We start from the raw sequence: 25,622 nt of genomic DNA, 5'->3' as shown, positions 1-25,622 counted from the left end.
CGATGCTTCTTCGATTTCTTCCGAAGCATGTCACCGGAGCTCCCCGGCACCGACGAGGAGGACGTAGAATCCATCCGTCGCTTCCTCGGGGCCGAGACCGAAGAGGGTCGATCTCGGGGGGGCTGTACCGCAGGAGCCCTCAGGGTAGGAGGAGACCCACCCGAGGGCTCACCGCCACCAGCAGGGGAATGGACAGCCCTCACCTGCACTCCACTCGATGCACCACCGTCCGACGACATCAGGAGACGAGGTCCCGGTACCACCGACGTCGATGCAGCTATCCGATGTCTCGGCGCCGATGCAGAGGCCCGATACCTCGATGCACTCGATGCAAGGGCGGCCGAGGAAGATGGTCTGGACGCTGACGACGTCGATGCACTCGAAGATCCCGGTGCCGATGCCGACGAAGAGCCCGAGAACAACACGTTCCACTGGGCTAGTCTCGCTACCTGAGTCCGCCTTTGAAGCAGGGAACACAGACTACAGTTCTGAGGGCGGTGCTCGGCCCCCAGACACTGAAGACACGACGAGTGTCGATCAGTGAGCGAGATAACCCGGGCGCACTGGGTGCACTTCTTGAAGCCGCTGGAAGGCTTCGATGTCATGGGCGGAAAAATCACGCCGGCGAAATCAAAATCCGAAATGGCGAAATTTGAAGCACCAAAAATTTAGAGGGAGAAAAAATCTCGACCGAGGCCGAAAAGAGGCCTACCCCGACGACGAAAGAAAACTTACCGGGGCAAAAGGCTGGAAGTACGGGGAGGATTTACACGAAACCCGGCGGGGGGTTTCCGGAGCACTTCCCGACTAAGAAAAAGCTTTCCCGAAGGAAAAAAACACGTTCAAAACAAATTGGACGCGCGAGGTCGACTTTCCGGGGCTCGACACGGCGAAAACACGACCGTACCGAGTGCGGACAAAAGAAGACTGGCCGGCTCGAGCCGGTTTTGGGCGGGAAGACGGCCGCGCATGCGCGGTGCGCGCGGGCGCGCGAGGGCTAGCAAAGGACTTTGCTAGTGAAGTTTCCGATTGGAGGGGCTGCCGTGGACGTCACCCCATCAGTGAGAACAAGCAGCCTGCTTGTCCTCGGAGAATTAGGGGTTACAGAGGATAGGCAGACTGGATGGGTCATATGGCCTTTATCTGCCGTCATGTTTCTATGTAAAAAGAGAGGTGTGGTAGCCGTGTTAGTCCACTCTTACAGGTTATCAATAGAAATCAAACAAAATAAAACATGGAAAAGAAAATAAGATGATACCTTTTTTATTGGACATAACCTAATACATTTCTTGATTAGCTTTCGAAGGTTGCCCTTCTTCATCAGATCGGAAAATCTGACGAAGAAGGGCAACCTTCGAAAGCTAATCAAGAAATGTATTAAGTTATGTCCAATAAAAAAGGTATCATCTTATTTTCTTTTCCATGTTTTATTTTGTTTGATTTCTACTGATAACCTATGTAAAGAGAGAATCAGATCATATCCTGGACCCACCCCCACACAATTCATAGTCAATACAAGGGCAGCAGACCTTTTCCTTTTCATTTCCTCACCATAGCTATTTTCGCTGGAGCTTTGGAAAGAGGAACATCAGCCCCTGGAGGAAGAGCATTAGCCACTGTAGCCACCATCACAGGTATTGCAGAAGCATCCAGCCCAGTAAAAGGAGGACCAGCAGCTGGTGCAGAAGCAGTTGTTGTCTTTAACTAAGGGTAGTATGGTTCCAGTGGGCACATATATTCTGTACACATACCACCTTGCTAAGCCCATCCAAGGCCAGGTTGTCTCTCTGTACTGGCTGAGCTCAGTGGCTATAATGTATGAGGATCTGCATACAGACCTTAATCCTCTGATAGGTCTCATGAAATAGCTGATCTAGTTAAGCTGCTGAGAGCCTTTCAAACCTCTTTGGTTGTAGTTGGTGAAATGGGCCATGCCATTGTTTCTAGATGTCTCCACCATAAGGAGCCAAGTTAGGAATTACATCATATTTCCAACAGAAAGAGAGTTCAGCATAGCTGGCCTACTGACTTTGATGAGAACTAAAGATTGCACAAAGGATGTGCTTATCTCCCCTGTTGACAAGGAAGCTATCTTTCAGAACTGAATGAATATGCAGGTCATCTGTGATATGCACACACTAATTCTGAATGTGGTATCCAGGCTCCTGGGGTCCACCCATTGTTCCTACATCCTATGTCATTCTACATTCTTCCAGAACTTTGAAAAGGGCAAGTGAGACATAAGAAACAAGTCTCCTGATGATACTGCTGGGAGTTCTGGAGGATGGGAGGGTTTTTGGGTGGGGATAGGGGGAGGGGTTATTTTCTTGAATTGTTGTTTGATGAGCTTGTTGTGTTATTTTTGAATAACAATTATTGAACATAAACTTTCTATCCTGCCTGGCTCTATTGGAGATCACAGCGGTGTACAAAAAATATATAAAAAATATACAGAAAGGAGCTATAATAAAAATAGGAAAGCACATTCGTACAAGACCATTCACATAGATACCACCCACTAAACTCAATATAAAATAAGCAATAAATGGCAAGAAGTGACCCTGAGGAGCCCATCAACTAAATCATATGGAGAGGAGTTTGAAAAGCAGCAACAAAATAGTGAGCCTTCTTCAGGAGTCTTGGTACTTTGTCTCAAAGAACTTGTGGAAAAAACATTCAGGAGTGAGTATCTTGTTGAAAAACGTTCTGGTATTGAAAAAGACCTTTTGGAGTAGAGTTTTAAATATGGCTTCTAAACGCCACTAAGTTAACTTAGTGGTGCGAATAGTAAAAAGGGACCCAAAATTCATAGGTAAAATAAATGACTGCTTCATGGAGCAGCAAGTTCAGGAATTGACAAGAGAGGGAGCTATTGTAGTGGAATTCAGGACTTGTGAAAGGTAAAGGTGGTAGTGATCATAACATGTTCACATTTGAATGAATAACTAGGGTGAAATCACTAAGGACATAGATTAACATTTTATTTTAAAAGGGCAAATTTAATAACATTAAGAAAATGGTTTACAAAAATACCTGAAAGGGGCAGCTGCAAAGAAAAGAAGTTTAAATCAGGCATTGATGTTTAAAAATACAGTTTGGAAGCCCTAACCAGAAGCAGCCCAAATATTATAAAGGTAGAAGAAATCAAATGATAGCTGGCATGGTTAAAAGCTGAAGCGAAAGTGGCTACTACAGTCAAAAGAACATCTTTCAAAAAACAGAAAAAGGATCAAAATGAAGAAAACAGGAAGAAGCATAAGCACTGGATCCTGTGGATTGGGAACTGGTTAAAAGATAGAAAAGAACATTGTCTTCTATAAGAGATACATAGATGACATTTTTCTACTATGGCATGGCAAGGAGGACCTCTTAAAAGATTTTTTTAAAGGCTAAATGAGAGGGATCCCCATCTTCTGTTTAAGATTAATTATGATACACAACAAATTAATTTCTTAGATCTTCTTCTTAACAAAAATGAATACAGTTTCACAACAACTTTATACCATAAACCAACAGACAAAAATGCTTTCCTAGAATTTTCTAGTTTTCACAATCCATCACTTAAGCGGAACTTACCATTCAGCCAATTCTTAAGGTTGAAAAGGATTTGTACAACAACTGAGGATTTTGATGAACAATCTATTTTGATGAAAGGTAGATTCAAGAAAAGAGGCTATCCTCATAAATGCATGGAAGAAGGATATCATAAAGCTAGCCTAGAGTCTCGGAGTGATTTACTTCTGAGTAAGAGTGGTAAAAGAAAACCAGATCTGGTCTGTACGTTAAAATATTCTCATCTGGCCAGTCAAATACAGAGGTCCATATGAAGACAATGGCATATCTTGGAGGGACACGAATGTTTTAAGAATAAAGAATTGGTGATTGCCTACTCCAGAAATAGAAATTTTAAAGAGAAACTTGTACTATTAGCACTTCCGAACCAGATATCTGACCCTTTAGATGACATTTTTCAGGGAAATAAGACCTGCGGCAAGTGTAGCGTATGTTCACATGCTACAGTAGATACATACGTTCATCATCCATTCATACATAAAGAATACAAGTTGAGACATTTTTATGATTGTAATACTCATCATGTCATTTACGTCATTGTTTGTCCATGTCTCATGTTTTTTTGTGGGAAAGACAAAAAGGGCTATTAAAACCCATATCATTGAGCATAGAAGCTGTATTAGTCGTAGGGTCTCCAGTGTTCCCTTAGTGGAGCATCGGTATGATAAAGACCACAGTATCACCGATTTAAAATTTAGTCTCCGAAGTTTTAGAGGCATCATGGAAAGGAGGTGATCTGGATACACAATTATTAAAAGAACAGCAAAGAATTATTTTTCTTTTGAATTCATTGACACCATGAGGGGCATAATCAAAAGGGGCGTCCAAGTTTTCCTGAGGACATCCTCGCAGGACGTCCCAGCAAAGGGGCGGGGAAACCCGTATTATCGAAACAAGATGGACGTCCATCTTTCGTTTTGATAATACGGTCGGGGACACCCAAATCTTGACATCTAGGTCATCCCTAGAGATGGTCGTCCTTAGACGTGGTGATTTCTGATTTTCAGCGATAATGGAAACCAAGGACACCCATCTCAGAATGACCAAATGCAAGCCATTTGGTCGTGGGAGGAGCCAGCATTCATAGTGCACTGGTCCCCCTGACATGCCAGGACACCAACAAGACACCCTAGCTCCCTTACCTTGTGTGCTGAGCCCCCCAAAACCCACTACTCACAACTGTACACCACTACCATAGACCTTACGGGTGAAAGAGGGCACCTAGATGTGGGTACAGTGAGTTTCTGGTGGGTTTTGGAGGGCTCACATTTACCACAACAAGTGTAACAGGTAGGGGGGATGGGCCTGGGTCCGCCTGCATGAAGTGCACTGCACCCACTAAAATGCATACTACTACGATGTACCTGAGTATGGCATTTGAGGCTGGCACAAAATATTTTTAAAGTTCTTTTTTGAGGGTGGGAGGGGGTTAGTGACCACTGGGGGAGTAAGGGGAGGTCATCCCTGATTCCCTCCAGTCGTCATCTGGTCAGTTCGGGCACCTTTTTGTGCCTTACTACTACTACTACTACTCAACATTTCTAAAGCGCTACCAGACTTACGCAGCGCTGTACAGTCAAACATGAAGAGAGACAGTCCCTGCTCCAAGAGCTTACAATCTAAAGGACATAATAACAGAGACAATGAAATTAGGACAGCATAGTACATCTGATTACACAATAGTTCATAGGGACAGACTAATAGATCTAAACAGCTAAAGACAATTAAGGTATGCAAATGCATAATACAGACAGATTGGTAGTGGTATTGAATAGAGGAGTAACGGTTAGGTTAAGTGTCAAAAGCAGAGTCGAAAAGATGGGCTTTGAGCAAGTATTTGAAGATAGGTAGGGATGGGGCCTGACGTATCAGTTCAGGAAGTCTATTCCAGACAAAGGGTGAAACGAGGCAGAAAGGGCGGAGTCTGGAGTTAGCAAAGGTGGAGAAGGGAACAGAAAGGAGGGATTTGTCCAGTGAGTGGAGGTTCTGGGTAGGAATGTAGGGGGAGATGAGGGTGGAGAGGTAAGGAGGGGCAGCAGAGTGAGAGCAATTGTAGGTTAGTAGGAGAAGCTTGAATTGCATGCGGTAACGGATTGGAAGCTAGTGAAGTGATATCAGGAGAGGGCTGATGTGAACATATCAGCTCTGGTGGAAAATAAGACGTGCCGCGGAATTCTGAACAGATTGAAGGGGGGATAGATGGTTAAGTGGGAGGCCAGTGAGGAGCAGGTTGCAGTAATCTAGGCAAGAGGTAATAAGAGTGTGGATGAGGTGCGTGTGGTGTGCTCAGAGAGGAAAGGGTGAATTTTGTTGATGTTAAAGAGAAAGAAACGACAGATTTTGGCAGTATGCTGGATATGAGCAGAGAAAGAGAGGGAGGAATCAAAGATGACTCCTAGGTTGCGAGCAGATGAGACAGGGAGGATGAGGGTGCCAACTACTGAAATAGAGAATGGGGGGAGAGGCGAGGTGGGTTTGGGGGGAAAGACAATAAGCTCAGTTTTGGCCATGTTCAGTTTCAGGTGGCGGTGTGACATCCAGGCAGCTATGTCGATCAAGCAGGCTGAAACTTTGGCTTGGGATTCAGCAGTAGTGTCAGGTGTGGAGAGGTAGAGCTGGGTGTCGTCAGCATAAAGATGGTATTGAAAACCGTGAGATGAGATCAGAGAACCCAGGGAAGAAGTGTAAATGGAAAAAAGAAGGTCCAAGGACAGATCCCTGAGGTACTCCAACTGAGAGTGGGATAGGGGTGGAGGATGATCCACCAGAATATACTCTGAAGGTATGGTGGGAGAGATAAGAAGAGAACCAGGAAAGAACAGAGCCATGAAATCCAAATGAGGACAGTGTGGCAAGAAGAAGACTATGATTGACTGTGTCAAAAGCAGCAGATAGATCTAGGAGGATAAGGATGTAGTAATGGCCTTTGGATTTGGTGAGGAATATCTCATTACAGACTTTAGTGAGCGCTGTTTCAGTCGAATATAGAGGGTGAAAGCCGGATTGAAGCGGATCAAGGATGGCATGAGAGGAGAGAAAATCAAGGCAGCGGCTGTGACCGGCACGCTCAAGTAACTTGGAGAGGTAGGGTAAGAGGGAGATGGGACGGTAGTTGGAAGGACAGGAAGGGTCTAATGACATTTTTTTGAGGAGCCTTGAAAGGGCCCACCATGTAGGCCCAAAGCCTAGGAGAGATCACTGCTACTCTCAGAAAGCTACTCTGTTGCGACTTTACAAGAATTGCAGAGAGGACACAAAATTCGATGGTGAATTGATAAGAATCTTCCAGGACTATTCTGCGGTCCCAACGGTCAAGCGCCACGTATTTTCGGTAGCCTGTGCTAAACTGGTGGGAAAACAACTCCATTTAATTCTGCAGTACCCGGCCACCTTGAAAGTTCTGATTAATGGCACCTGGAAATCCTTCGGCACGCCTGAAGCAGTGTCGGAGTGACTTAACCAGCCGGATACTTGAGTAGTGATTTGGTTAGTGCCTTGGTCGTAAAAAAAAACTGGACCAGGTAAAGTCGTCCAAATGCTCGTCAGGGACGCCCTTTTTTTTCCATAATGGGTCGAGGACGCCCATGTGTTAGGCATGCCCAAGTCCCAACTTTGCTACGCCTCCGACATGCCCTCAGGAATTTTGGTCCTCCTAGCAACGGAAAGCAGTTGGGGATGCCCAAAATCGGCTTTCGATTATGCCGATTTGGCGACCCTGTGAGAAGGACGCCCATCTTCCAATTTGTGTCGAAAGATGGCCGTCCTTCTCTTTCAAAAATAAGCCTGCATATGATCTAAATGCTGCCTTAGAATTACTACATTTCTTGTAATAATTGAATTTTGATGGTAGATTAATGTCATTTCAACAAAATGTATACATTTTTTAATTTTATCTCTTCAGTAATAAGCATATTATATGGATTTCTTTGCTTGTGTGTAAATTTGGCAAATGTTATGTACATTATGTTCACAAATATTCATCACATCTCATAGTTTCATTTGAAAACAAATCGTTTCAGTTCATACATTAATTGGGTTTATTTTCATATTCCAAATTTTATTTGCCATATAATATAGTAAATAAATCGCTTAAGTTTACATCAAAATGTACATTTTATATACATTTCCACATTACTTATAAATTTTGTGCATTGCCTTTGCAGTCAATATCAGTTTCTCTGTTAGTTTGGTGCTGTTCTTCTATTTTACCTGACGTCTGAATCTCCATATAAAATGAGACGTTCATACATATGCATTTTCAATCTGACATCTGTTCCAGCCGTTTTTTCTATCACGAGTTGATGGTATCCTGGCGGTACGCTGCATCTTTATTTATCCCCTGGTAAGTGTGATTTAAACTTGTAATCTCTAGCTTTTATTTTAAGATTTACTTAACAGTTTTTTCGCTTCTGTTTCTCCCCATATCTATTTTTACACAGGGTTATGCAAGCCATTTTAATTTGATACTATGCAAAGTGTATTTGATGAATCGCGTTTCTTTTTTGGTAACAGTTTTTTAGAAAAAAACAGATTTGATGTTAAGACGAGAGTAGAACCAATTACAGGTCTTGATCTCCAACATATATTTATATACCATAAGGTGGCTTAAATAAGCATCAAGTGTGGACAATGTTTTTAAGTAAAATGATTTTGTCCAAGTGGACTTATATTGGCTATGTATTTTCCACATCGTTTAATCGCCTTTATGTCAGACTATTGTATGGCGCCCTGTTTATCGTATTTTATCATATTTCATTATTTTGCACATCTCTTTTCAGCTACATTTTGTCTGTGACACTATTATTTGAAAACATGAATACACTCTTCTTTCTATTCACAGTTAAGCATTATTTGTTTTGATATTTATGATGTCATTTCAAAAGATGTGGTTTTCAATACATTAGTTCATTCCCTTCCGTCTGTACAGAGCTAACATCCAGAGGGAGAGCTTGTTTGTTATTTATTTCACCACGTACATGTTTGGAGGGCATTCTCCGAGCCAATACATGTTTTGGTAAGTTTCTTCTGTATATTTTGTTTTATATCATCTGTCTTAGATTCTATTCATGGATACATACATATTTGTCAGTCTAATGTTCGACATCCTTTATCCGCTGGTAATGGACTTTTTCATTCAGTTGTCCATTTTAATTATTTACAATTATATATGTATTTCATTCACATCTGTTTTGAAATTGTTTTAATTTCTGTTAGCTATATACGCATAGGTCTAATTGAATGTTTTAATGGAATATATTTTGGAATTTTTTTAATTATTTTATCTTATATATTTTTTTTAGCCAAGATAATACGTTAACTTTAGATTTGTGTTGTTTAAATAATGTATGACATATTCATACGATACATGAGATGTAAACATTTTTAATAGTGATTTATATGAAAGAATTTTTGATGTTATCTTCTAAATGTGATACATTTATATGTTTTATATATTTTTGTAGAATTTTATCTATGACTCCTGAGGCAGGCGCTTTGTGCGTCGAAACACAGACTGTGTCGGGTCTTTTGTGCAAGTTGTTTAATAAAATGCCTTCAATATTATCTCCCGAGTTGGTCTGTCTATTAGTCAGCCTCTACTCCGCTTGGTTTGCTATATTGTTCGTGGAGGTTTCTCCTGTTCCTTTTTGGTCTGCACCTAAATTAGGAATGTTTCCCCCTGAAATTTTTAACAATGCAAGAAGTGCAATATATGGATGTGCTTTTGTTTGATTTCAATTTGTTAAAAAAAAATGACATTTCATTCATTTATGTTGTATTTTCAAAACTGCACCAGAAAAAAAAATAAAAAATGAAGCAAAAATAAAAAAGACCCCTTTTCCCTTCCCCCAGTCTGAAATTCTGTCTTTCTTTAAAACTTTCTTATATCCTGCCTATCTACAAATCTACACAACAAACTGTCAGTGCAGCAGCTCACACTTATTTATGCTTTAATAAGGGGATGTCTCATACTGTCACTCAGGCACTTCTTTTTTGTGCTCCTTAAAGCCTCAGCTTTAGTGACTCAGGCCCAGATGCACTAAACGTTTTTCATCGTTAAATGATCCCTTAAGGCAGAATTTCCTATCCTTTCCATGCACTAAAGCCTATTTTCCGATCACAGTAGCAGCTAACGAAAACTGAATGCAGATGAGCAATTCTTCTACAAATCCCATTGAAATGACATGCACTAACCTTTTCCGATTCGTTTAACGCAGGAAACACCGTGAAATCTAACGAGAGTCTGTACCTCTCGTTAGGGCTGTCTGTCTGCTAGAAGTTTACAAAATCCATTAAAAAAAATAACTGGGGGGGGGGGGGGGGGGGGGGAAACGCGTCAGGGGCGTCCTTTATTGACGTCCCAGGTCGCCGCTGCTCCCCTCTCCCTCAGCACCAAAAAAGAAAAAAAGGATCAGGAGGGGGCAAGGGCGCTCGTCATGAGCGTCCTGTATGGATGCCTTGCCCCCCCACCCCCCCGCTGCTCTCCACTTCCCCCCCCCCCCCCCCCCCACACACACAAAAAATCTCCAATTTTAGCAGCCCCGGCGATTCAGACGTCCCTTCTTTCTTCCTGGGCCTGCCCTCCTCTGACGTAGGTAAACTACGTATTTTACCTACGTGAGAGGAGGGCGGGCCCAGGAAGAAAGAAGGGACGTCTGAGGAGGCCTTCTGAATCGCCGATCAGCTGTTCTTGCCTGTGCAGCAGAGGTGACAGGCGCTGCACGGGCCGGTAAGGCAAAGGGGGGGGGCGTTGGAGGGGGGGAGCGGCAGCCACAACCAAAGGGGGGGCGGCGGGGGCAGGGCACGGGACCGGAGCATGGCAGGAGGCGGAGCTAGTGTGGGAGAATACACAGGAAGAGCGGAGAGCCGGCCAGGGGCTGCTAAAATTGCTGATTTTTCGTGGGGTGGAAACGGAGAGCAGCGGGGGGGGGGGGGGGCAAGGCGTCCATACAGGACGCTCATGACAAGCGCCTTTTCCCCCTCCCAAAACACACCTGTTTGTGGGGTTTTTTTTTGTTTTGACAGCTGGGCCTTTGTGGCATGCACAGAGCAGCCAGCATAACGCTTGGCTGCTCTGCGCATGCTTTAGGCACTGATTAACGATGGGTTTAACGATTCAGTGATACATCCTACTTTGCAATACCGATCCGAACATTTCTGGAGTGTTTTTGTAGTGCATTCCTCGTTTTTTTAAAAATCATTAAGCACTTTTACGTTTCTTATTTTTTAACGTTTGGTTGATGCATCTGGGCCTCAGTTATAATCATCGACTACCCCCAACCACCGATAGTGCTGTCAACCACCTCAAAATAAGTGTACTGCAATAAATTAATCCATGTTTCAACTGTGCTTATATAACAAATAATTCTTCTTTGGTTTATATCAATTTTTTGTAAATTTTTATGTACTATCGTTTTTAGCTTATATACAGAGCTTAAACTCGTGCAGAAACAATGTTTAAACTTGTCAAGCAGGATCAATGTTTTGACTTATCTGGCTGAAAAAACCCCTGCTGCTTTTTTATCTGTAGCTCATGCTGTGGATTCAGCTTTCCTGCATTACTTAGATCTCACTTGTCAGCATTCCATTAAACAGCCGGTGAATGTCTTGTCCCTACAAATCTAGGCAGCTTACAATAATAAATACATGATAAATTTTGACAATGTACAGGAACAACATGATTAAAACATCAAACTTAAAAGTTAAAAAATAAATTCTTATTATAACATCAGCAGTATGCCTGTTGAAACAGATGCCATTTTTCTAACAAAATATGCCTGAAGTCAGCATAACTGTTAGTGTACACTTTATAGATTTACTTTCCACATGGAAGGAGCAAGAGAGATCCTCAGTTACTCCTGCCCCTCCAATGCTCATTTTTCTAATGGTGTCAGCTGACCTGAAACAAACTATTTTCAATATTTTCAGTACCTGGTCATATGACAAACTTTCAAAAATGGCACTTGCCTCACATCAGCTGCACCACTAAAGGAAACAGCACCAGAGGTACATGAGTAAACTGGAGATTGCTTTTGCCCCCTATTTTTGATGTGTGGGTTGGCTGGATGGGATCCTGGATTGATACAATTTTGTTTTGTTTTAATTTTCCTCCCCTCACCTTTCTTGTAAAACAAAACAACAACAAAAAAATGAACACAAAAAGAGAAAGGGGAACTGAAATAAAAAATGCAAATTAAAAAAAAAGATTTTTCCCAGCGCACACCACTAGTGTCAGAAGACCGGTAGTGTGCTGGAGCCAGCTCGCACTGGCTCATGTGAGCCGGTTGTTGATTTTGGCCAATTTTGCGAGCAGGTTGTTGCTGCAATCAACTGGGGCAGAAGCGATCCTCATACGCTCCTGCCCACGCAGTCTCCACTCTCTGCTATAGTCCATACTATTGAAAATGTTTGCCGTGAGTTCCCACAGCAGTCTCACAAGACTGCTGCGAGTTCCCGCTGCAATCTTGCGAGACTGCTGCAACTTCAGCGGCAATCTTGCGAGATTGCCGCAGGAACTCACAGCAGTCTCATGAGATTACTGTGGGAACTCAGGGCAGACATTTTCAATAGTACGGATTATGGAGGAGAGTGGAGACTGCATGGGCAGGAGCGTATGATGATCGCTCCTGCCCCGGCTGACCACTGGACCACCAGGGCTGTGTAAGGTGGGAAGCAGGGAGCGGGAGGGGGTTTGAAAAACATGCTATGTGGATGAGTGGTTTAGAAAGCTGACAAGCTGTGTGGATGAGAGGGAAAGAAGAGGACAAGCTTTATGGATAAAAGGGAGAGAGAAGAGGACAAGCTGTGTTTGAGAGGGAGGGCAGGGGACAAGCTGTGTGGATGAGAGGGAGAGACCTTAAGGGAAAAGAGAGGGAGACATGTCATATATGGAGGGAAAGGAAAAGGAAGAAATGTGGCATATAGAAGGGGATGGAGAGGGGGACATGCATGCTGCTCATGGATGGGATGGAAAAGAAAGGGGATATGCTGCTCATGGTTGTTTGCTTTCTTTTTGGAAATATATTGCTCATGGATATTTACTTTTTTGGAAATATATATCTTTTCTAATTTTCTATTTAGCAGATTATGGAAGAAAATGCATTTCTGTTACTTTTACTAGTATTTTCACTGCATATATAATCTGGCTTTCTTGGGGGGGGGGGGTCTCAAGTGTTTCTCTGCATGTTTCTTGTGGCCCCATATTTTGTCTATTTTGTATCAGTTGAGGGTCTGTCCATGTTCTGCATGTGTGACTGAGGTGAAGGATTCTGCTGGCATGTAGTGTCCATGTAGGAATGTGTAACCACCATCCAGCTTGTTCCAGTTTCCCAATAGTGGGTAATTGGTATATAGGGTGAGAAATAGTCTGACAGTAAATCATCTGTCAGATTTAGGGTTATGTTTACTAAGCGGTGCTATGGGAGTGTTAGCGTTTTTAAAGCGCGTAAATGGTGCACGCATATTAAACGCTAACGGGCCCATAGAAATGTATAGGCGTGTTACGTTTAATGCGCCTTAAATTTACAGATGCATTAAAAACGCTAACGCACCTTAGTAAACATGCCCCTTAATGTCAACAAATATATTGTGTAAAGAATTAGCAGATTGGGATGAATAGCAAACATAGATTGGCTACAGAGTGTGGCGAAAATCAATTGGCCATTTGGCATCTACAGTAAAGAATATTGTATGTTTTAATATTATTTGTAAATTGGTTGCTGCCTGCATATATCATATTTGTACTAATAGAATGTATAATACAGTTACATACATATCTATGGGGTTTTGGGGTTTGGTTTTTTTTGGGGGGGTGGGGGGGTTGGAGAGATCCTGTTGTTTAAAAATTTACTAGCATACCACTGCAGAAGGTTCACTTCTTTATCCCATAGGAGGAACAAGGAAACTTCTAATAGCATGACACATATCCATTTTTAACAAAAAACATAAATACTTACTTGTCCCTCATAGTATTGTGCCCTATTTGTCCAGAAATGTCTTCAATTGCAGAAAGAATATGATCAAATGCCTTTAAAAACACATACAAAATTAAATGTTTGCAGAAATTTGACAGTATACATTACCTCAAGGAAAAAAAAACTTAAAATAATCTGGTCAATATTCAGCTAACAGTGGTCAGCATTTTGTTTTTAAAGTACTGACTTTGCTGGCTAAATTAGACCATGCTGAGCCATGTCCAGGTTCCAGCCTTGAATATCCAGGTCAATTCGAGCACATCCTAGTCGCTGGAACGTATGTGAGCCAATGTTCAATTGGGACCTGCATAAGACACATAAGACCCAAATAGCTAGTCCCACAACCCTGTTCCTATCTCCCCTGGTTGTAATCACCCCCTTGTGTTCAATTGTGGTCGCCGCATCTCAAAAAAGATATAGTGGAATTAGAAAAGGTGCAGAGAAGGGTGACAAAAATGATAAAGGGGATGGGATGACTTCCCTATGAGGAAAGGCTAAAGTGGCTGGGGCTCTTCAGCTTGGAGAAAAGATGGCTGAGGGAAGATATGATCGATGTCTATAAAATAATGAGTGGAGTGGAACAGGTAGACGTGAAGCGTCTGTTTATGCTTTCCAAAAATACTAGGACTAGGGGGCATGCGGTGAAACTACAAAGTAGTAAATTTAAAACAAATCAGAGAAAAATTTTCTTCACTCAACGTGTAATTCAACTCTGGAATTCATTGCCAGAAAATGTGGTAAAGGCGGTTAGCTTAGCAGAGTTTAAAACAGGTTTGGACGGCTTCCTAAAGGAAAAGTCCATAGACCATTATTAAATTGGACTTGGAGAAAATATTTCTGGGACAAGCAGCATAAAATGTTTTGTACTTTTTTGGGGATCTTGCCAGGTATTTGTGACCCGGATTGGCCCTGTTGAAAACAGGATGCTGGGCTTGATGGACCTTTGGTCTGTCCCAGTATGGCAATACTTATGTACTTATGTTATGTACTTATATAAACTGTGCGATAATCGTCATTCTACGCACATAGACAATTACCGTTCGGTTAACGCGTGAGACCTTACCACTAAGTCAATGGGTGGCGATAAGGTCTCAGACCCAAAATGGACATGCGCCAATTTTTATTTTGCCGTACGTCCATTTTTGTCAAAAATTTTTAAAAGGCCTTTTTTACAGGCATGCTGAAAAATGGATCTGCGCGCACCCAAAACAAGTGCCTACACTAGCACAGCCCATTTTTTGGCGCACCTTATTAAAAGGACCCCTGAGTTTTTAAGGGTAGAATAGACAGATACTAAAGATTGCAAGTTGTCCTTGGCAACTGCTAAGCAGATTATGGATAAGGGGGATTGGGATAAGATGCTGGGAAACAGAGTGGAGGGATCTAGGGCAATAAAAATGAGGGGGGATTGGATTGTTGACTCTGAAATTATGCAGGCACTGGCTGATATTAAGTGCCAGCACCTGCATAGCTAAGAGGTAAAAGATAGTACCACAGAAAAGGCTGACCTATTTGGTCGCTTAGCTATACAGGCACTGGCGGGCCTGTGCCCACATAAGTGCCAGCTCCTCCCCAACTCTGCCTCCAGACCACCCCTCCACATTTACAGTATGTTGTGCAGTTAGAGCCCATATTCAGCAGAACTGCCTGCTTATGTGCTGCTGAATATCAGCACCCTCTCCTACATGCTTAAACCACGCTGAATATCAACCCCAATATTTTTAGTCTTACTGTGCCTTGGAGTTTCTCATTCAGCATGGGATCTCTATGTTCACTTCTCTTCACTTTCAGCCACTGTACCAAAGGCTTGATTGTCAACCCCTGTGTAATTTAGAATTAATAAAACACAAATTATAACACTGCTAATCTATGACATTCTAAGCTCTGTTTTGCAAAGGGCAGCTAGGTGGGGAAAGGGGACATCCAAGTCGGGGTGTTAACAGTTTGCGTGTATTTTACAAAAGGCTTACTGAAAACAGAAGAATTGATATTCAAAGCAAGTATCCAGGTAGGAGTGTTTTCTAACTGTATAAGTGCCAGTGACCAACTGGATAGTGTGCCTGAATTTTTCCTCTGATCACCTATGTGTTATCCAGTTATCTACATAGTGCCAGGACAATCCTTGGGCGGAACTTGAGTGGAGCTGGAGGTTATCCAGTTTGAAGTGGAATACAGTGCTGTTACCTAGATAACTATTCAGGTAGCTTAGGACATCACAAATGTTGTGTGCTATCTAGATAAGTTATCTATATACCCCTGGATTCCATAAATGGTGACTAAGGTTGCACGTGCAAATCAGTACCCATAGCTGATTTGTGCATGCAACGTAATTGTTTAATAAGCCAGGCTCCGCCCCTTCTGTCTCGCCTCACCCCACGCTTGGAACAAACTCCCTGAGCCCATACGCCGTGCCCCCTCCCTACCCATCTTCAAATCAATGCTCAAAGCCCACCTCTTCAATATCGCCTTCGGCACCTAACCACTTCACCTCTTCTCAGGAAAACTTTCTACCCCAACTTGACATTTCGTCCTTTAGATTGTAAGCTCTTCCGAGCAGGGACCGTCCTTAATTGTTAATTTGTACAGCACTGCGTAACCCTAGTAGCGCTCTAGAAATGTTAAGTAGTAGTAGTAAGTGATGCCAATAATTGGCCTCAAACATCAAATTATTGGTGTTAACTGGCCTTAATTAGGATTTACACGTAGATCGTGTTCTATAATGATCCGCATATGAATCCTAATGCGTGTAAATTTTGAGGGGCATGGCTAGGGGCATTCCAAAATGTTATGCATGTAAATACAGAATTCAGCCGGAACAACACCTAATTTAGATGCCAGCATTAATGCCTGCTTTTAGCAGATGTAATTGCCGGTGCCTAAAGTTAAGCGCAGTTTATGCCCTAAGGGTCAATTCTATGTATGGAGCCCAAAATTAACATGCACTAGGCAATTATTATTCTAAATACCATGTGTAAATTTGTGCACAGTAGGCATAATTAATGCGACTGAATCTACACACATCCATTTACGCCAACAAAAAGCTGGTGTAACTCTCTGCACGTAGATTTGCACGCACTGGCCCATATTTTACAACAACATGCATAGATTATGGAACGCCCACAAAACTCCCATTTCCACACCCCCTCACTATGCCCCTTTTTGCCTGTGCGCATTAGAATTTAGGCGTAGTACATAACAGAATATGCTTAGCAATGTATGCATGTAAATTCTAATTTCTGCCAATTAGTGCTCGTTATTGCTTGTTAAGAGCTGTTAACAACGCTTAAGAGCTTGTTGAAACAATCTACACAAATAGATTATAAAATATACTTAGATTTACACACGGAATTGTGCGTAACTATAGGCATGCTATAAAGAATCCGGGAGTAAGTGCTATTCTATAAAGGATGCGTACCATTTATAGAATAGCACTCAGTGTTTAAAATTGTTGGTGCCAATTTGTAGGCACCAGTTCTAGAATTTACCCCATAGTGGCTGAATATTGCCACCATCAGGACAGTTTCCCCAGTTCACTGATCTATCTGAATATTCAGATACTGCTGTTGAATATATGGATTTTTTGTTTTGTTTTGCCTGAGGCAGTGGCATAAAAAAACATGCTGACTGATGATGGGAAGAGCCTTTTGTAAAATATATATAAGGACACACAAGAATGTACATGAAAGTTATAGCATGGCCTGAAGCAACAGTCATTTCACTATAAACACATCTAAAAAGAGCAGCCTCATTTGAGGTTTTAAATGTGTAAATGCTGACATTTATCTGTGTTTATGCTGATTTTGCTACCTACATGTGTAAATGTTAGCACTTACAGGCAAAAGTGCTGGATTTTACAAAACTGGACATCCAGGAAAAGCCAATTAAAAAGCCAAGTGATATAGGTGCTTATATTAGAAGCCCTTTGCATGTTTTAGATGTGCATAACACAGCATTTAGATGTACATATTGCATACCTGTCTAAATGTCAGTTTTACAATGCCAGGATATACATGACTAAGAGGGGCATTTTTGATATGACATCTAAAGTCCGACTTTAGACGTTTTGCAAAAAACATCCAAAATCTGAATAAGAAAGAAGTTCATTTTCCAAAAAGAAAAACGTCTATCTTTTGTATTTGAAAATACTGCTTCTAACAAGGTTTTGTGTTTTGGATGTTTTGTTTTTTAGTCCATTTTCAAAACAAAAACGTCCAAGTGAAAAACGTAGAAAATCAAGCCGTTGGGATGTAGGAGGGGCCAGCGTTTTTAGTAGACTGGTCTCCCATACATCCCCAGGAGATAAATGGACTTCAAAAACATGCTCCCAGGTACACCATTGCTCTCTTATCTTGTCTGCTGAGCACCCCAAAACCTACCCAAAGCCCACTGCTGTACACAATAGCCCTTATGGGTGAAGGGGGCATCTATATGTGGGTACAGTGGGTTTCTGGTGAGTTTTGGAGGACTCACAGTTTCCACCACAAATGTGACAGGTAGAAGGAGATAGGGACCAGCACCCCTCACGCCATAGTGTACTGCACCGACTACTACACTACTCCAGGGACCTGCATGCTGCTCTAATAGACCTGGCTCTCTGAAGCTGTCATGCAGGTTGCTAAATCATATTTGTATTCACATTTCAGGGGGGTGGTAGGGGGTCAGTGACCAATGGGGGGGTATTGGGGGGTCACCCTTGATTCCCTCCGGTGGTCATCTGGTCATTTCGGGCACCTTTTTGTGCCTTAGTCATAAGAAAAACACGTTCGGGTAAAGACGTCCTTGTTTTTTTCAATTATGGGTCAGGTCAAGGACATCCAAGTGTTAGGCATGCCCAAGTCCCGCCTTTGCTACGCCTCCGACATGCTCTCTTGAACTTTGTCCGTCCTTGCGACGGAGTGCAGTTGGAGTCGTCCTAAATCGGATTTCGATTATACCGATTTGGACATCCCTGGGAGAAGGACGTCCATCTTCCGATTTATGTCGAAAGATGGGGTCTTTCTCTTTCGAAAATGAGCCCAATAGTAACATACTTGCTTATTTTTAAAGGAGATAGCCGGCTATCTTCCGACACAAATCGGGAGATGGCCGGCCATCTCCTAAACCCGGCCAAATCGTTATAATCGAAAGCCGATTTTGGCCGGCTCCAACTGCTTTCCGTCGCAGAGCCAGCCAAAGTTAAAGGGGGTGTGTCGGCAGGGTATGGAAGGCGGGATGGGGGAGTGGTTACGAGATGGCCGGCTTCGGACGATAATGGAAAAAAGAAGGCCGGCTCTGACAAGCATTTGGCCGACTTCACTTGGTCCATTTATTTTTAGGACCAAGCCTCAAAAAAGTGCCCCAATTGACCAGATGACCACCGGAGGGAATCAGGGATGACCTCCCCTTACTCCCCCAGTGGTCACCAACCCCCTCCCACCCTAAAAAAAAAATTTAAAGTATTTTTTTGCCAGCCTCTATGCCAGCCTGAAATGTCATACCCAGCTCCCTGACAGCAGTATGCAGGTCCCTGGAGCAGTTTTTTGTGGGTGCAGTGCACTTCAGGCAGGTGGACCCAGGCCAATCCGCCCCCTTCCTGTTACACTTGTGGTGGTAAATGGGAGCCCTCCAAACCCCCCCCAAAACCCACTGTACCCACATGTAGGTGCCCCCCTTCATCCCTAAGGGCTATGGTAGTGGTGTAGAGTTGTGGGGAGTGGGTTTTGGGGGGGATTTGTCGGGCTCAGTACCCAAGGTAAGGGAGCTATGCACCTGGGAGCAATTTTTGAAGTCCACTGCATTGCCCCCAAGGGTGCCCGGTTGGTGTCCTGGCATGTCACGGGGACCAGTGCACTACAAATGCTGGCTCCTCCCATGACCAAATGGCTTTGATTTGGCCGGGTTTGAGATAGCTGGCATTAGTTTCTATTATTGCCGGAAACCAATGCCAGCCATCTCTAAAGCCGGTCCAAATGTTGAGATTTGACCGGCTCCGACCATATTATCGAAACAAAAGATGGCCAGCCATCTTGTTTCGATAATGCAGTTGGGTATGCCGCTTTACGAGGCCGGGTATATAGATGGCCGGCCATATAGATGGCCGGCCCCATTCGATTATGCCCCTCTTAGTAACATAGTAAATGATGGCAGATAAAGACCTGTAAGGTCCATCCAGTCTGCCCAACAAGATAAACTCATTTTACATGGCATTTGATACTTCATATGTATACCCGAGTTTGATTTGTCCTTTCCATTCTCAGGGAAGGACCATAGAAGTCTGCCCAACACTCTTCTTGTACTAAAAGTTCTGAAGCTAACATCGAAGAGCCTTAAAATTTACACTCAAGCCCATGCATATCTATTCAGTCACGATCAGGGCGTAGACCATAGAAGTCTGCCCAGCACCGGTTTTGCTTCCCAATTACTGGTGTCGCCACCCAATCTCTGCTAAGATTCCGTGGATCGATTCCTTCTAAACAGGATTCCTTTGTGTTTATCCCCCACACGTTTGAATTCCATTACCGTTTTCATCTCCACCACCTCCTGCGGGAGGGCATTCCACGTATCCACCACCCACTCTGTAAAAAAAATACTTCCTGACATTACTCCTGAGTCTGTCCCCCTTCAACCTCAATTAATGTCCTCTAGTTATACCGCCTTCCCATCTCCGGAAAAGATTTGTTTGCGGATTAATACCTTTCAAATATTTGAATGTCTGTATCATGTCACCCCTGTTTCTCCTTTCCTCCAAGGTATACATGTTCAGGTCGGCAAGTCTCTCCTTGTTTGGATTGCAATGAAAATCCCATACCATTTCTTTAGCTTTTCTTTGCACCGCTTCCAGTCTTTTGACATCTTTAGCAAGACACAGCCTCCAAAACTTTCCACCTTTGCAAAGAAGTGGAATGCATCTGGACTGGACTTCCAAGATGGTATTTTTGAATAATGTCCATGCCTGATTTAGTGACCAAAATGATAAATGGGATGACTTGACTTCCCTATGAGGAAAAGCTAAAACGGCTAGGGTTGTTCAGCTTGGAGACAGTGGCGTTCCTAGGGGGACTGACACCCGGGGCGGATCGCCGATGCGCCCCCCCCCCCGGGTGCAGCGCGGACCCCCCCCCCAGTGCAGCGCGGACCCCCCCCCAGTGAAAAGACACCCCCTGCAAAGGACCTCCCCCGGGTGCACGCTGCTGGGGGGGGGGGTGCCGCGCGCACCTCTCCTCCATTGTTCCATGCTTCTTCTCTGCCCCAGAACAGGAAGTAACCTGTTCCGGGGCAGAGAAGAAGCATGGAACAACGGAGGACAGGCGCGCGCGGCACCCCCCCCCCAGCGGCGTGCACCTGGGGCAGACCACACCTACCACCCCCCCCCCCCTAGGAACGTCACTGCTTGGAGAAAAGACGGCTGAGGGGAGGTCTATAAAATTCTGAGTGGAGTGATATGGGTAGACATGAATTGCTTGTTTACTCTTTCCAAAAATACTAGGACTAGGTGGGGGGGGGGGCACACAATGGCGCTACTAAGTAGTAAATTTAAAACAAATCGGAGAAAATATTTCTTCACTCACCGTATAATTAAACTTTGGAATTCTTTGCCAGAGAATGTGGTAAAAGCAGTTAGCTTAGCAGGGTTTAAAAAAGGTTTGACTAATTTCCTAAACGAAAAATCCGTAAGCCATTATTAAAACGGACTTGGGGAAAATCCACTGTTTATTTCTAGGATAAGCAGCATAAGATCTCTTTTACCATTTTGGGATCTTGCCAGGTATTTGTGACACTGTTGGAAACAGGATATTGGGCTTGATGGACCTTTAATCTGTCCCAGTATGGCAAAGCTTATGTTCTTTGTAGGACCACTTAAATACCATCCTATTTTTACCTGGTAAGTCATGCAGGTACATAACTGAATATTGATTGTATTCATATAACTTTTGTTACCATTGCTGACCTGAATAATCAGTATGGGTGCCCAGATAAGGCCCGGTACTGAATATCTTGGTCTGAAATTGGTCATAAATGGTCAGCATTTTAAAAAGAATGTTCACCACTGCTTGCTGAATATTGACCCAAACATCTTTTGTAGTAATAATAACTAATTCTGTACTAGTTGAATGGAGCACATTTAGAAGAGACAACTGGGTTGAATTGTTGAGAGATGGTGAAGAATAATTCAATGGTCATTAATTTTGTTTCTTTACTTTCTCTCCAAAGAGCAAGTCTCCAGTACAAGGCGCATCTGCTAACTTGAGTGGAAGTCTCATGCAAGCCTGAAGCTATAACTATGCTAGGTATCAGGCTAGAATTGCCAGAGTAGAGATTCTGGCTGAGGTTTCAAATGAATTAGAAGTTGTCCTGATCAAATGTGTACCACATTCATCAGCCTCTGCTAGTATGGAAACCAGCTGCTCTTGAGCTTTTGTAGAAAGAGCCTGCAAGAAAACTTGCACTTTATTTATTTATTTATTTGTTACATTTGTACCCCACATTTTCCCACCTATTTGTAGGTTCAATGTGGCTTACATAGTGCCAGAGAGCAGTTGCAGACTCCAGTGTATACAAATACAAGATGAAGTTGTGATAGGGTAAAGTTCATGTGGTAGGACCACATAGATGATGAACTTGTACTGTACCATATAAAGCTGGTGAGCAGCTATTCGCATAGAGTGTGTAGCTCCTTGGAATACTTTTTTCCTAAAATGGTCTATCCATCTAAAATCCTTTTAATGAGGAGTATTAGAAAAATGTGTGTATTTTTTGACTGAATAACTGGATTTTATTAAATCCTGGAGATGTTTGACTTTATGCTTCACATCTAATTGTAGAGACAGGATGGATAGAAAGTGGATTTTGCAACATATGGAATTGTTGGTTGTTCTGCTCCCATTTGCATGGAAGAAGATTGCTTGTTGTTTAAATATATGTGTTAAGCATTGCTAATAGCAGGTTCAGTTCCTGTCTCTTTAAATAGGATAGGACTACAAATCTCTGTGATTCTGTTGTTCTCTGTGATAGGGAACATGAGCATGAGCTCAGGAAGAGCCTATGTCTTATGGGGCTATCCTTATTGGCTAGCCTGATTCTCTTGGCTTGCTGGTAGGTAGCTCCCTTTCCTCTCTCCATCGAGTAGAGGGAATCTTTCTGCAGCAAGCTTCTTTATGAACTGTAATCTGATCACTGTGCCTTGCTGCATGAGCCTTTCAAAACCTTTGTAACATCATCAAGTTTTCAGCAGTTTAAAAGTATTTACAACATGTATTCTCAGCACAGTGCTGAAATCTCCCAGCTCCTCTTTGTATACAGAGAGGGCTAGTTGAGAGCAGACTGGAAAACTCTTGTTCAGCACTTCAGAACTGTAAGTCTTTACTTTTGTTTGACTTTGCATTAAATAAGATTTTGGTTCAAGGGTTCTGAGTTTCTCACAGTGATGTTCTATACTCTGGTTTAACTGACAGTCAAGCTTAGTGTTTCTGACAGCATTTTTGCAAGGACTGTGACACTGGTCTTTAAGCATATCATGTACTGGTGTCTTAAGCCAAAGACATCTGATCTGGGCTATTTCCTGCTGAATGGGAAAGGAAACCTCTTTACTCATTTAATTGACAAACGTTTGATATGAAATGTCCTTGTATGGAGACTTATTCCTTGGTGGTAGCAGAGAAGAGACAGAAGGAATTCCTGTAGATCTTTTTTTTTTTTTTTTGTTCTGTAGAGGGTAGCTGAATACCAAAGGATCTAGTAGGCCCTCCACATTAGACAGAAATGAGACTGGAGAGGACAGAGGAAGATAATGAGCCAATTCATCCTTCAAATCTGAAGATGATAATAAAGAGACAATAAAATCCAAATAGGATGCTTTCTATGTAAGAGTTTACAAATATCTTTCTGAAGAAACAGACATGAATGCTCAGAGAGCTGAAATGAAGTCAATGAGGGGGACTCATCTGCTACTATAACTAATACCAGTGTATTAGGAGCCTGAATTGAGAAGGCCTTACCCAGATGACATGCCTTCCTCATAACAACAACACTTGGGCCTGACAATATCTCCTCTCCATGAGAACATAAAGCTCTGCCTGGGGTTTAGCAAAATAAATTGGAATTCAAGATTATCCAGATCTCACCCATACAAAGATTTAAACAGCAAGGCGAGCACATTAAAATACATGCAAAACTTAAGAACAAAAGCGTTTGCCATACTGGGACAGACTGAAGGTCCATCAAGCCCAATATCCTGTTTCCAACAGTGGCCAACCCAGGTCACAAGTACCTGGCAAGATCCCAAAACAGTAGAACATCTTTTATGGTGCTTATCCTAGAAATAAGTAGTGGATTTTCCCCAAGGCCATGTTAATAATGGCTTATGGACTTTTCTTTTATGAAGTTATCCAAACTTTTTTAAACCCCACTGCTTGCTGCTTTTACCACATTCTCTGGCAACAAATTCCAGAGTTTAATTACACTTTGAGTGAAGAAATATCTTCTCCGATTTGTTTTAAAACTACTACTTTGTAGCTTCATTGCATGCCCACTAGTCTTAGTATTTTTGGAAAGAGTAAACATTATTTTATAGACATCTATAATATCTCCCCTCAGCTGTCTTTTCTCCAAGCTGAAGAGCCCTAGCCACTTTAGCCTTTCCTCATAGGGAAGTCATCCCATCCCCTTTATCATTTTTGTCACCCTTATCTGTACCTTTTCTAATTCCACTATATCTTTTTTGAGATGCGGTGATCAGAATTGCATACAGCACTCAAGGTGCAGTCGCACCATGGAGTGATACAAAGGCATTATAATGCCTCATTTTTGTTTTCCATTCCTTTCCTAATAAATACCTTATCCACTGCTACACACTGAGCAGAGGGTTTCAACGTATCATCAACGCTGACACCTAGATCCTTTTCCTGATCGGTGACTCCTAATCTTACATCACATAGCTATAGTTCAGGTTCCTCTTTCCCACATGCATCACTTTGCACTTGCTCACATTAAACGTCATCTGCCATTTGGATGCCCAGTCTCCCAGTCTTGTAAGGTCCTCTTGCAATTTTTCACAGGGAGTCAATGCTCAGTGACTTTTAATATGCTTGGCAGAATTATTCTGCATCAGTTGTAGGAGTAGATGTTGCACAGATGACTACACAATTGGAGAATGGTCTGTGTTGAAGAAGTCCTTCACAATGTTGGATGGCTCCATAGAAAAGGTACTGTCACTGCACTGCTATTTCTGCACATAGAGCAAGTTCAAGCATCTCCCTTTTTGGAATGAGAATCTGTGCTGGCCTAGCACTTTAGCTAGAGTTGATGTAATCAACCTCTGCTTAAGCATCTGCAAGTACTCAGCAAGTTGCAGCGCTGTAAGCATAGATACTTTAAGGGCCTCTGGGTGACTGGATTGTTAGGATTACTGTACCTAGAGTTTGAAGGCTTGTCTATGGATGAATCGTGAGTCACCTGCATGAGAGTAAAGTTTCTGAGCAGAGGAAGCCTTTCTGTGAGACTTAGACTTTTCCAAGAGCGCTGTAAGCATAGATACTTTAAGGGCCTCTGGGTGACTGGATTGTTAGGATTACTGTACCTAGAGTTTGAAGGCTTGTCTATGGATGAATCGTGAGTCACCTGCATGAGAGTAAAGTTTCTGAGCAGAGGAAGCCTTTCTGTGAGACTTAGACTTTTCCAAGAGCGCTATAAGCATAGATACTTTAAGGGCCTCTGGGTGACTGGATTGTTAGGATTACTGTACCTAGAGTTTGAAGGCTTGTCTATGGATGAATCGTGAGTCACCTGCATGAGAGTAAAGTTTCTGAGCAGAGGAAGCCTTTCTGTGAGACTTAGACTTTTCCAAGAGCAATTTCTTTTCAGCTTCAACTGCTGTCTGATTCAATTTATTTATTTATCTTTGTGTTTATTGTTTATACGGGTGTATGCCATAAGTTGTAGAGGTAGTAGAATAAAACAGTAATTACCTGTGTAGTCTCTGCAGATCATAGTAACAGATCAAGACAATAAGGACCAAATTATATAAATAGCACAGAAAAATGGCACAAAAAAAACCGTACTATGCATTTTTAGAAAAGCACTTAGTGCCGAGAGCTGTGCCTA

At 42.6% G+C, this 25,622-nt stretch overlaps 1 protein-coding gene across 1 annotated transcript in view; it reads right to left on the bottom strand.

Moving 5' to 3' along the window:
- Positions 1–25,622, bottom strand: part of SLC9A3 (solute carrier family 9 member A3) — a 412,188-nt gene that overhangs the window by 131,983 nt on the left and 254,583 nt on the right. The window contains exons 8-9 of the mRNA XM_030209723.1: positions 15,276–15,365; positions 13,527–13,597 (exon numbers count right to left, since the gene is read on the bottom strand). Coding sequence (XP_030065583.1) covers positions 13,527–13,597; positions 15,276–15,365 — 161 coding nt within the window. The remainder of the gene's footprint in view (positions 1–13,526; positions 13,598–15,275; positions 15,366–25,622) is intronic.

Source organism: Microcaecilia unicolor, chromosome 1, assembly GCF_901765095.1.
Source record: "Microcaecilia unicolor chromosome 1, aMicUni1.1, whole genome shotgun sequence".
Classification (NCBI taxonomy): domain Eukaryota; kingdom Metazoa; phylum Chordata; class Amphibia; order Gymnophiona; family Siphonopidae; genus Microcaecilia; species Microcaecilia unicolor.
The sequence above is the reverse complement of the archived record's forward strand: the minus strand, read 5'-3'. Positions and strand labels throughout refer to the sequence as shown.